We start from the raw sequence: 13019 nt of genomic DNA on the forward strand, positions 1-13019 counted from the left end.
TTGACAAGAAGGTGTGAGTAACAGTAGGGGGAAATTAGTATGGGGGAAATTAGGTTTAGGTTTTGTAATGACCCAAAAACGACCAGTCTTTATTCAGGCCTAATTTGATGGTGTCCAGTTTGCAAATTAATTCCAGTTCTGCAGTTTCCCGTTGGAGTCTGTTTTTGAAGGTTTTTTGTTGAAGGATTGCCACTTTTAGGTCTGTTATTGAGTGACCAGGGAGATTGAAGTGTTCTCCTACTGGTTTTTGAATGTTATAATTCCTGATGTCAGATTTGTGTCCATTTATTCTTTTGTGTAGAGACTGTCCGGTTTGGCCAATGTACATGGCAGAGGGGCATTGCTGGCACATGATGGCATATATCACGTTGATTAGACAGTTGGTAATCGTGAGCTGCACTATGGAGTCACAGGCGTCCCCCTGTGGTTTCCCCGGAAACAGGGGCAGCTCCAGGCACCAGCGCAGCAAGCGTGTGCCTGGGGTGGCAAGCCGCGGGAGCTGCGTGCCGGTTGCCGTGAGGGCGGCAGTCAGGCGGCATTCGGCGGCGTGCCTGCGGGAGGTCCGCTGGTCCCGCGGTTTCGGCGGCAATTCGGCGGCGGGTACGCCGAAGCGTGGGACCGGCAGATCACCCGCAGAAACGCCACCGAATCCGTGTGACCGCGGACCGCCCGCAGGCGTGCCGCTGAAGGCCGCCTGACTGCCGTGCTTGGGGTGGCAAAAACCATAGAGCCGCCCCTGCCCGGAAGCTGAGCGGAGGCCTAATGACAATGGGGGAGCTCTCACGGTGATAGTTGTGGGTTTAACTTTTTACAATAGCTGACTTGGCAAACGCCAGCTGTGTAGACGCTGCCCCTGCCCCAAGGCACGGGTCAGGGGAGCGCGAGGAGCGGCTCGCGAAGCAGAGAGAGGGCGCCCCCTGGCTTTGGTTCGGTGACACAACGGCCCGCAGTACTTCCCACACAGAGGGCGAGTGAGACGCTCTGCGCATGCGCGCAAGGCACACCTCCCGCTATTTCTATGGCAACAGTAATCAACAGGCCTACTTGCGGTTTGGGTCCCGGCGTGCACCTCGGCGGCGGGGTCTCGCGCTGATTCCCCACTTTCAGTCGTGTCTTCAGCGAGGGGAGCCCGCCGGGAGACTGGGGGCGCCTCAGGCGTCAGCATTAGCCGCGTCTCCGCTCCGGGCCCTCGGCTGTGAGCGACCCCGGGGCTTGAGAGGGGCCCCCCGGCTAGGACTGAGGCAGCATGAGCGTGGCGGAGGTGGAGGAGCTCGTCTCCCAGAAATACGAGATCAAGAAGCGCCTGGGCAAGGGGGTGAGCGCGGCCGATGCCCCCCGGGGTAGGACCTCCTGCGCCTTCTGAGCGCGAGCGGCTGGCCCCTGCCTGAGCCTCGGGAAGCCGGAGGGTGGGATTGAACCCAGGCTGCCTCCTGGTGTGCGGCGTTCGCAGGCTGCCCCCGCCCGGTAACCAGGGGCTGTGGGGGCAGAAACGCCCCTTCCCCCAGTGGTAGCTGGGCTCCTGCTGCCCGGGAGACGGGCTGCGCTGCACGCCGCGGCCGAAGCCCCACGGCTCTGGAAAATGCCAGGGTGGCGACAGGTTAATCCTGAGGCGGGGAGAATGGGAAACACAAGCAAGTGAAGTGGGAAGCTTGGAATGGCTCCGCCTTCAACTTTGTAAGTGATGTTTAATGTTAGAGCAGCCCAGTCGGAAACAATGACCATGTCAGTCCTTTGTCTGAGCAGGCCTGACTGCAAATCCATGTTCGTGCTGTGCTTTCTAAATGCTGACTCTTAATATTAGGCAAGCAAACAACAGGAAAAAGCAGGATTTTCCTGCTGATCTAGCCTGAGGGATGCAGGACTTGCTGGGGTGTTTTACAGTTCAATGCTTTTTAAAGGGTAAACCCAACCAGTTCAGACCTCCCAATTAATTTTCTTAATTAAAATAAAGTTTTAAATGACCCAAGTTGCTGATAAAGTGGAGGAATAGAGGGTTTAAGGAAAAGAGGTATTTTTAATCCCCTCATCCTTCTACAATGCACGGTTTACCTTTTAAGTAGTGCTTTATGACTCTTCATTCATATTTTCTATTAAAATTAAACTGGGAGCTATTTTTTCATTTTTTTTTTCAATAGAAAGCTGGTTGAAAACATTCCTGAAAGGGCAACTAGACTTATTAGGGGGAATGTGGTCTGACAAGGCCAAGAATTTATATAAGAGAAAAGTGAAATACTTCTTAAAATGCATGCAAAACCCTGTAGGCACCTAAACTCACTCGGTGCCTAAGTTTTTCAAGGTAAAAATTCCCTACATGCCTACATTTATGCCTCTGGGTATGCTCACTGCTGTCTCACTCTAAGCATCTGGCTGTCTATCTACCACTTAAGCCCCAGAGCATTTCTCAAACCAGGGGAAGATAGGCATTCAGCCGCCTAACTTCATGCAGGGCTCAAATTGGTAGGCATGCTTAGAGGTGCCTGTTGGATTGGGTCCCATTCAGAATCGAAGAGGAGGAGCTGCTGCTAACCTTATAACTTGTAGCCCAGTGGTTAGGTCACTCATTTGGGATATGGGAGATCCAGATACAATTCCTGCATCTGCCAGAGATGGGATTAAGATTTGGCCAGGGGTCTTCCACCTCTCAGATGAGTGCTCTGACCACTGTGCTATGGGATATTCTGATTTGGAGCTCCCTCAATCTGTCCTGTTGAAGCTATTCCACTGTGGATAGATACTAAAATAGTCACTGGGTGAGAGAGAATGAGTGTGCGTGGGAATGACTCTGTAATGCAATTATTGGGATTTTGGGGAGGTGGGAAAGCCCAGGTCTGGTCCTCCTGCTTAAGCCATTCTTTCATTATTGATCCACAATGAGACTGCTTCAACAGGAGAGACTTGGGGAACTCCACATCAGAATATCTCATAGCTCAGTGGTTTGTGAATGCTCTTGAGATGTGGGAAGACCCCTGTTCAAATCCTTTCTCCTCCCCCTCTGACAGCCAGGGGGAATTGAACTTGAGTCTTCCACATCCCAGTTAAGTGCTCTAACTAGTGGGCTACAAGTTATAACGTAGGTACCTCTACCACCTCCTCTGGCCATTTTGTGTGGCACGAGGCAGGCATCTAATTCATTCTCATAAGAAATTCCTTAGGCACTTAAGCCAGGTGGAAGGCACTTGTTCATGTATTGCTAAGAAGAGCTAGGCACCTCCCTACAGCCCAGGCTTTTAAGTCACCCGTCTCCAAAAGAGGGATGGGGCTTAGCACACCCACCTCTTGTTGGCATTTCCCATGAGCTAGCTTAGACAGTTCTCTGCCTAGTGCCTGGCTTTTGAGGATTGCAATCTAAGGCTTGGTCTACACTCACCCCCCCAAATCGAACTAAGGTACGCAACTTCAGCTACGTGAATAACGTAGCTGAAGTTCGAAGTACCTTAGTTCGATCTTACCTCGGTCCACACGCGGCAGGCAGTCTCCCCCGTCTACTCCGCGGTACTCCTCTCGTCTAGCTGGAGTACCACAGTCGACGGCGAGCACTTCCTGGTTCGACTTATCGCGTCCAGATAAGACGCGACAAGTCGAACCCAGAACTTCGATTGCCAGCCGCTGAACTAGCGGCTGGGTGTAGACATACCCTTAGAGTATGTCTACACTGCAATAAAACACCCATCACTGGCCCATGTCAGCTGACTTGGGCTCCTGGTGCTCAGGCAGTGGGGCTGTAAATTTGAAATGTAGATGTTTGGGCTTGGAGCCTGGGCTCTGGGACCTCGTGAGGGTGGAGGGTCCCAGAGCCAGGTTCCTAGCCCAAGCCCAGATGGCTGCACTGCAAGTCAGCTAACACAGGCCAGCCATGGGTGTTTTATTGCAGTGTAGACATACCCTGAGATGCCTATCTCTCCCCATTCATTATATACAGAAACAATAACAAAATGTGGAAATTGCAGAGGTGCTTAATGACTTCTTTATTTTAGTTTTCACCAAGAAGCTTGGTGGTGATTGGATGTCTAACACAGTGAATGCCAGTGAAAATGAGGTAGGATCAGAGGCTAAAATAGGGAAAGAACAAGTTAAAATTACTTAGACAACTTAGATGTCTTCAAGGAGCTGACTGAGGAGCTATCTGAGCCATTGGCAATTCTTTGGAAAGTCATGGAAGACAGGAGAGATTCTGGAAGACTGGAAAAGGGCAAATATAGTGTCAATCTATAAAAAGGGAAATAAAGACAATCCAGGAAATTACAGACCAGTCAGCTTAACTTCTGTGCCTTGAAAGATAATGGAGCAAATAATTAAGCAATCAATTTGCAAACATCTAGAGGATCTAGTGATAAGTAATGATCAGCATGGATTTGTGTCAAACCAACCTGATAGTTTTCTTCGAAAGGGTAACAAATTTTGTGGATGGGGGAAGTGGTAGATGTGGTATATCTTAACTTTAGTAAGGCTTTTGATACTGTCTCGCATGACCGTCTCATAAACAAACTAGGGAAATACAACCTAGATGGAGCTACTATAAGATGGGTGCATAACTAGTTGGAAAACCGTTCCCAGAGAATAGTTCTCAATGGTTCACAGTCATGCTGGAAGGGCATAACGCATGGGGTCCTGCAGGGATCAGTTCTGGGTCCAATTCTGTTCAATAGCTTCATCAATGATTTAGATAATGGCATAGAAAGTACACTTTTATAAAGTTTGCGGACGATACCAAACTGGGAGGGGTTGCAAGTTATTTTATTTTATATTATTTGGGGGGGGGAAGAGAGAGGGATAGCTCAGTGGTTTAAGCATTAGCCTGCTAACCCCAGGGTTGTGAGTTCAATCCTTGGGGGGGCCACTTAGGGATCTGGGGCAAAATCAGTACTTGGTCCTGCTAGTGAAGGCAGGGGGCTAGACTCGATGACCTTTCAAGGTCCCTTCCAGTTCTAGGAGACAGGATATTGCCATTTATTTATTTATTTAAGTGCTTTGGAGGAGAGCATTATAATTCAAAATGATCTGGACAAACTGGAGAAATGGTCTGAAGTAAATAGGATGAAATTCAGTAAGGACAAATGCAAAGTACTTCATTTAGGAAGGAACAATCATTTCACATTTTGTATGCGTGCAACTGACTGCCTAGGAAGAATACTGCGGAAAGGGATCTGGGTGTCATAGTGGACCACAAGCTAAATATGAGGCAACAGTGTAGCAAAAAAAGCGAACATCATTCTGGGATGTATTAGCAGAAGTGTTTGTAAGCAAGACACGAGAAGTAATTCTTCTGCTCTACTCTGTGCTGATTAGGCCTCAACTGGAGTATCGTGTCCAGTTCTGGGTGTCACATTTTAGGAAAAGTGGACAAATTGGAAAAAGTCCAGAGAAGAGCAACAAAAATGATTAAAGGTCTAGAAAACATGACCTATGAGATTTGGAAAAAAAAATGGGTTTGTTTAGTCTGGAAAAGAGAAGACTGAGAGGGGACATAATAGTTTTCAAGTACATAAAAGGATGTTACAAGGAGGTGGAAGAAAAATTGTTCTTCTTAACCTCTGAGGATAGGACAAGAAGCAATGGGCTTAAATTGCAGCAAGGGAGATTTAGGTTGGATGTTAGGAAAAACTTCCTAACTGTCAGGGTGGTTAAGCACTGGAATAAATTGCCTAGGGAGGTTGTGGAATCTCCATCATTGGAGATTTTTAAGAGCAAGTTAGACAAACACCTGTCAAGGACGGTCTAGATCAGGGGTCTCAAACACGCGGCCCGCGGGGCTCTTGTGTGTGGCCCGCCAAGCTCCCTGCGCCGCTCCCCGCACACCCCCCGCTCCTTTGCCTACCCGTGGGATTGCCTCCTGACACTGCGAGCCTCACGCTGCTCTCTGAAGCAGCCGGCAGCATGCCCCTTTGGGCCGGGGGGGAGGGGGAAGGAGGCAGAGGGCTCCGGCATTGCCTACTTCCAGGCACCGCCCCCCCGCAGCTCCCATTGGCCGGGAACAGAGAACCGCGGCCACTGGGAGCTTCGTGGGAGGTACCTGGAGGAGCGGCAAGAGCAGCACAAGCAGGGAACCCTGAGCCCCTCCCCCAGGGGCTGCAGGGACACGGTTCCAGCTGCTTCCTGGAACGGAGCAGCGCAGAGCCGGGGGCCAAGGCAGGCAGGGAGTGAGTGCCGTTGCCACCCCGGAGCCGCTCTAGGTAAGCGGCACCAGGCTGGAGCTCACACCCTGAACCCCTCCTGCACCCCCAACTCCCTGCCCTGAGCCCCCTGCCACATCCCACACCCCAACTCCCTGCCCTGAGCCCCCTGCTGCACCCCTCTTGTACCTGTCAAAGTTAGAATCAGGACTCACAATTTTGTCAAGACCACTCTGTTTATTAGCACAGCGCTCTGCTAATACATTCAGATAATGTGAGCCTCCATGCAAGATTCAAACAGTCTTATTTATACAGATAAAAGGGTGCGAACTAAACAAAGGGACAGAGAGAGCAAAATAGTAAGATATGCATGGAGCACAATATGCATATCTTGCTTCCTTATTAACTCTTATCGATCTAAGACTAATGCTTCACCAATTGCCCTTAAGTGGGGCAATTCATTAAGCAGTTAATTAATGTCTGCTTTCCTGCCCCCCTGGCTTGCAGCATTTCTCATTTCTACTTAAAGGTACATACAGCATTCTTTAATTCATTCTATTTCTTTAATATAATTCATTTCACTTTCACAATCCCTCCTTTTGGTCAAGCTTACGCAAAGACCAACAATTACTGGGTTCCACATATTAATAGTTCTTTATCTCTTCGTTCATCAGTGATATTTAACATCATCATATTAGCACTCTGTTTTGGGGCAGTCACCTGGGTGGCATACCTTACACAATTCTGGATACAACAGGAGATTAACTGAAAACATACAAAAATCATTAGGATTCCACACAGGATAGTCAGGGCTCCCTGAAACAACCAGTTTCCTATGCCAGAGAAATTGAATAGGTTACTTAGCCACTTCCATAAAGAACTTGGCTCTTCATGGGGAAGATATGCAATTTGTTCTAAGTGACTAGCGCGATCTATTACCTCATTGGTGTCGTCAGGTATGAACACACAACATTCTTTTCCAATGAGAGCACAGGTCCCTCCTTTGGCCGCCAGCATTATGTCCAATGCCTGACGGTTTTGGAGGGCCATCTGTCGGATCGCCCCTGTTTCTTTGGCCAGGGTCTTTAAACTCTCTCCGGTTTCATTTGCCATTATTTCAACTACTGCTTGTAACCTTAGGAGCCTTTTTGCATGGTGTATTACTCCCCCAAGTGGGATAAGGGAACCACCAATGGCCTCTTCCCAGGTCAAGGGGCTTATGTTATTTACATACCATTGGGCATCTGATAAGTCCCTTCTTCTTCGCTTGAAATTACGAAGGCGTTCTCGTGGGAAGGACCCTAGCACTCGGAATTGTGGGAAGAGTCGGGCGGGATAACAGATACCTGACCAGTTAGCTGGTAACACAGTATAAGCTTTGGTCCCACAAACCCAATGATGGCCTATTAAGGCTGGGAAGGGTCGGTTGCACCCATTTGTCACATAGGTGTCTACAAAGGAGGAGTAATATCCTCCGAAGGGCACAGGGTAATTCTCCTTACGAGGAGTGGTGTTATTTGCATGGCATTGAAAGATTGTATTGTTTTCACTAAGATTACTGTAGGGGGAACATGAGATTGATTTTTCTGTTTGATCCCAGGTCGAGAAAAAATTCATATCCCCATACCCGGCCCGCCACTCTTTAGTTTTGTTCGAATAATCCCATACACCATTGGCCACAATATGCTGAAGGCAATGACTTTTTCCCAGATCCAGCCCTGTCCCATTACACACCCAACACCAAAGACCTTTTCCCTCCACCACACTTATCCATTTAGATACATTTATTCCCACTGCTTCCCAAGTGTCATTATTGTTCCATGTTTTGCTAAACGGACGAAGTCCTCCAGTGAGGTCTGGGGAATTGAGTGGGATTGCCAGGACAGGAACACCAGCTTGAGAGTGAGCTGGGATGTGGCTGCAGACCCAGCAATTAGAAATATTAAGAGTCTGAGCTATCCACACTTGCTGCTGAATAAAAGAATTGTCATTGTGGACTCCCCAGACCTTAAGACACCAGCAGCCGAGGAACAGGCGCCACCAGAGGCTCATGTTGGAGGCAAGGCCCTTCTGGTTCTGACAACCTCAACTGAGGGAACCGCAGTTACGGTTTTACGTCCACCAGGCAGCAGGCGCTAGGCTCACTACTGCTCCTTCTCGGGCCTTGCTTTAGGTCGTCGTCTGCTTCTGGCAACCCTTACGAGAGTGTAGATGGTAAGGTATTGCAGGCTGTTCCTCTACGTCTTCTTCTGGAGTCAAAATTGACTCTGCGTGGTCTTGAGGTGATTGGTTTGCTGGGGGGTGCCTTCTTACACTGCGAAGCATGTATGCACGCTGTGATGCCAGACAGTTTAACAGCCATCTGGATAGTAAGCAGTACCTGATGATTCTTTGATGTCCTTTAAGTCTCTTTACTTCTTCTTCCTTGACTCTGGCTATAACAATGGCCTTCACACCTTATCTTTTCCTGATGCATACATTTCTTATTTCCACAGATTGAGAATACAAACAGTAGTATTTTATATCGAGCAAAAAGGCATTGCAAATTAAACCTTGCTAAGTTTTACAATCAATAACCAAGACAATTTACATTGAGACCCAGGCCTTCAATGTTCCTCTAATCTACTTAACATAGACACAATAGAGAATCCTGTTTCTTACTTACTAAACCTTAAAACAAAGAAATGTATATTTAACTAGAGGCCTACTTTGTAATACATATAGGAAACCATAGTAGACATTATAACTTATTCTAAAACAAAAGGGTGACCATAATCAGTCATAAGGATTGTTCTGGTCTGTCATTCCTTTCTGCTATTCAAAAAGGGTGGCTGACAGGATGAAATCAAATCATACATTAATTCTTATGGGACATTATAAAATCCTGCTTCTACATATCCCCCTTTTGACACTAAGATTATTAATCGCCAGTGTCACTTCTTATTTAGTCCACGTAATAGAAAATACTGGGAGGTGATTTGGGCCTGTGGCTCTAGCTTTGCATACATTTGTTTTATCCAACAGCACATTTCAAACGTTACAATTAAACACATACAATTTAAAATCAAAAACAATTAGGGTTAGTAACATTAGTATGCCAGTAGTTGTGGGAGACCATTCAGAAAATATATTATACCAATGGTAAGCTGTTATGTCTTTCTGCAGTGGCAATTCTTAACATGTTGCCATTTGCATGTATAATATGAATGGTTCGGTTTCCCACATTGCCTTTTTGTTTGTTTTAGGAACTATGTTACCTTTTTGCCTTTTGTAAACACATTACTTACATTACATTTACCTTTGTCTATTGGAAGGTTGCTAACACTTCCATTCTTTTAAAACACTTTTCCCCCCAAGAATTAACACATACACGTAGCCCATTATACAATACTTTGGTCTCATTATTTATTTTATCCCACATACAGGATCCTAGTGAGATGTCTTTACTACAGGGCTTTGGAGCAACAGGCATGGATAAGCATACCCACTTTTATTTGTTTCTTATTAGGTTGTCCTGTAGCTGATATTAGCTTTTTCTGAAAGACAAAAATAACATTTTTCTACCCCTTTTGGGGTGGCATTCATTATTGCTTAAAATATTCCTTTCTTTTACAAATACCCTTGCTGATTGCAGGCAAAACAAGAGGAATTACCTCCATATTTTCCTGTGTTTTTGTTCTATAGGCAGGCCAGGTTTCAATGGCTTCTATCTTTTAAGAGTTATGGGGAAATTATCCCACTGTTCAGTCATTAAATCCATGAGGTGGTGTACCTCAGTTTTCCCTTTACAGCAGACCAAGGTTACAATGTCTTTCCTGCTGTATTAAGCTTTAAGTTTGTTCACAGGTAACAGCTGAAAAGCATCATTACCGTAAAGGATTTTTTTCAAAAATCATACACACTATACATTGTTACAGGGGTACTTATTAACATTAAATTTATTTTAATTAAAGGTATCTTGTTATACCGTGCCTTTTATTTAGACAATTTGTTTGCTGACCAGGTATGTTCTTTATCTGCAACTTCTTTGTGCTGGCAGTTCTCTCACTTCCTTTATCAGTTAGATAATTTGCATCAACACAGGCTTGGCTTTTGGATTCAAAACCATTAGCAGAGCTCAGAGACTCTGTCTTAAAAGGAACACAATTAACTTTTACCAGAGTTTTGATTACTTTTAACTCTTGCTTCCAAAACACACAGAGAGCTGAAAAAGAAAACACAGTCTATTGTGGCTCCTTTGGAGCCCTAATAGGATTTTAATTAAGTAGCATGTTTCGTTTGCATTTCTTTTACCCCCTCTATAATATACACTGCACACGTCTGCACATTCCTTCTATACTTTAACTTTTAAAACATTAGCCATATTAATTTTTACATAAGGTGTAACTGTTTCTTTTGTTTTTACAGAGTTTTATGTACCCGTATCAAAGTGACAGTCTGATTACACAGAGCCATTGTAAGGCTCAGTGTTTCTAACATTGCTTCTTTTTGTTTTGTGCACCTCACCCCTGCTGTTGCTTCAGAGGGCCACTGTCTTTATTCTTTTCCTACAGCTTTCATTTGCTATTTTGTTACAAAAACAAACAAACAGAATCCAGAATCTCTCCCTATTCTTCTGATTTTGACTGCCCTGCTGCAGTCATGACTTGGTCTTTATTTGAAAACATTTAAATTTTGTAAAGAATCAAGTTACCCCTTAAGGGTTAAATACCAAATCTCAAAGTCAACCAACACTGATTACCTGTGTCTGGCAAAAAGGTCTGTCAGTTTTGCAACTTTGAATTAAAGAGTCAAATGGATTTTTAGTGGCATTATAAACAAAACAAAACCAATTTATCTTAAACTTACAAAACAGGAGTTTTACAAACCTCACATATTCCCACAGACAGACAGATACATACACATTTTCTCTCCCTTAACATCCCTCTTACACTGCTTTGTTTTTACATAGCTGTACATAGATTACATTACCTTTATACATTTGGGGCAGTTAAGTTCCAATAGAACCCCCCCCTATGTTCTTTTAGCAAATTTGACTCAATTGTCCATAGAGTCAAATGATTTTAATTAGATAGTCTCTTTACCTGGATTATTTACAGACATTCCTCTGGAAAAGGGCCCATTTTCCCTTTAGAATGGCTGCAAAGAAACCAAGAATTCTTTTAACAAGATCCTTTTTAACATTTTCACAAAGTTTAACTGTTTAATTTTCTCCAGCCTCTGTAGAGTTAACTTTTCACTCTCTTTCCTTAAATCACTTGTTTATTTCCCAAAATGACACCTTTATCAACTCAGATTTCACCATTTTAAGTATTGTTCCAGGGGTTCATACTTGCACTTACTCCTGACACTATGCCCTTAGGGCTTCCAACCTGTTTTTTTAGTTTATCTGTTGCTTGCCTGCTTGTCTGGGCCCAATCCTGCTTTTTCCAATGAACCATTTTTGTGAGTGATATTGTGGTCATTTCACAATTTTGAAAGAAATGCTTAAGGAAAGGGACCAGGAAGGGTGGGGGCTAGTTGAGGAGCCCACCCTCCTTGCTGAATTAGTAATGGAACACTAAAGAATCAGTTTCTGAGGCAGACAACGAAGGGGAACAGAACAAGGGGCATTTTATCCTTTTTACAATGAGAGGGGAGTATGAAGGGAGTTGGGATCGATCCGGGGTTGTTGTTTTTTGTCAGAGAACAGGGTGAAGGGGAGCGCTCAGTCTGGTGGTGGGAGAGGAGGCTTTTAATAAAGCTTTTAACTTATTATTTGAATATTTGAGAGAGGCGAGTTTTGATTTTGTCCACCTACGATTTGCCTCTTCCCACCACTGCATGAAACAATTAACCTCTCCTTTAGCCAATTTAGTTTTAGGCTGGCCGAGTTTGTTTTTTTAAGATGTCCACTCGGTCCTTGTTCCAAGGTTTTAACAGTGGCCACTGAGTTTTGGGATCTCCCTGAGTTAGCCTAGACCATTTTTCCAGAAATTTACAGGAGTCCGGACCCTTCCTAAAACTGAGCCGGCGTTCCTTTAGGGAACTGTCCCGACTTAGACGTCTGGTTACCAATACAGGAGGACTTTACACACACCAATCACACAAGAAGGAAATTCGGGTTCGTCAGAGCGATGCCCGGTGCAACACACAAAAGGAGCCCACAGGCTACTGCCTCAATCGCCCTTGCTTTCACACCAAGGGTTTTACCCAAGGTGCGGTGCGGCTGCGATTGTGCAGATTTCACTCACTCAGACCGCGGGGACGGGAACCCCTTGGTCGGCCGATCCCCGGACGGAGACAGCACCCAGACTCAAACACTCCACAGGAGGACGGATAGACACAGAGACAGGACAGTCCTCAGTCCGGACAAAACACAGAAATAATTACCTGACCAGATCCTGATGTCAGATCCTGGGATCCCTACCAGAACAGAGTGGGAACCAACAGGTTCAATGGCGTAGACCTCACTGTGGTTGTGCGCCCTTCCATTCAGGAGGAGGACCGCTCGGGCCAAATGCCCAGGTGCCGGCTACCACGGTCGTCCTACAAAAATGGTCAGAAATCACACAGCCCCAGTGAAGACGGTTGCCATCTCGGTAGAACCTCCAAATTGTCAAAGTTAGAATCAGGACTCACAATTTTGTCAAGACCACTCTGTTTATTAGCACAGCGCTCTGCTAATACATTCAGATAATGTGAGCCTCCATGCAAGATTCAAACAGTCTTATTTATACAGATAAAAGGGTGCGAACTAAACAAAGGGACAGAGAGAGCAAAATAGTAAGATATGCATGGAGCACAATATGCATATCTTGCTTCCTTATTAACTCTTATCGATCTAAGACTAATGCTTCACCAATTGCCCTTAAGTGGGGCAATTCATTAAGCAGTTAATTAATGTCTGCTTTCCTGCCCCCCTGGCTT

The 13019-nt window shown here is 45.6% G+C and overlaps 1 protein-coding gene across 1 annotated transcript in view; it reads left to right on the forward strand.

Moving 5' to 3' along the window:
• The first annotated feature begins 1246 nt into the window (after window positions 1–1246).
• The window catches only part of MAPK15 (mitogen-activated protein kinase 15), a 77907-nt gene continuing 66134 nt past the window's right edge, over window positions 1247–13019 (forward strand). The window contains exon 1 of the mRNA XM_065399794.1: window positions 1247–1315. Within this exon, the coding sequence (XP_065255866.1) occupies window positions 1247–1315 (69 nt within the window). The remainder of the gene's footprint in view (window positions 1316–13019) is intronic.

This window comes from Emys orbicularis, chromosome 2 (genome assembly GCF_028017835.1).
Source record: "Emys orbicularis isolate rEmyOrb1 chromosome 2, rEmyOrb1.hap1, whole genome shotgun sequence".
NCBI lineage: Eukaryota > Metazoa > Chordata > Testudines > Emydidae > Emys > Emys orbicularis.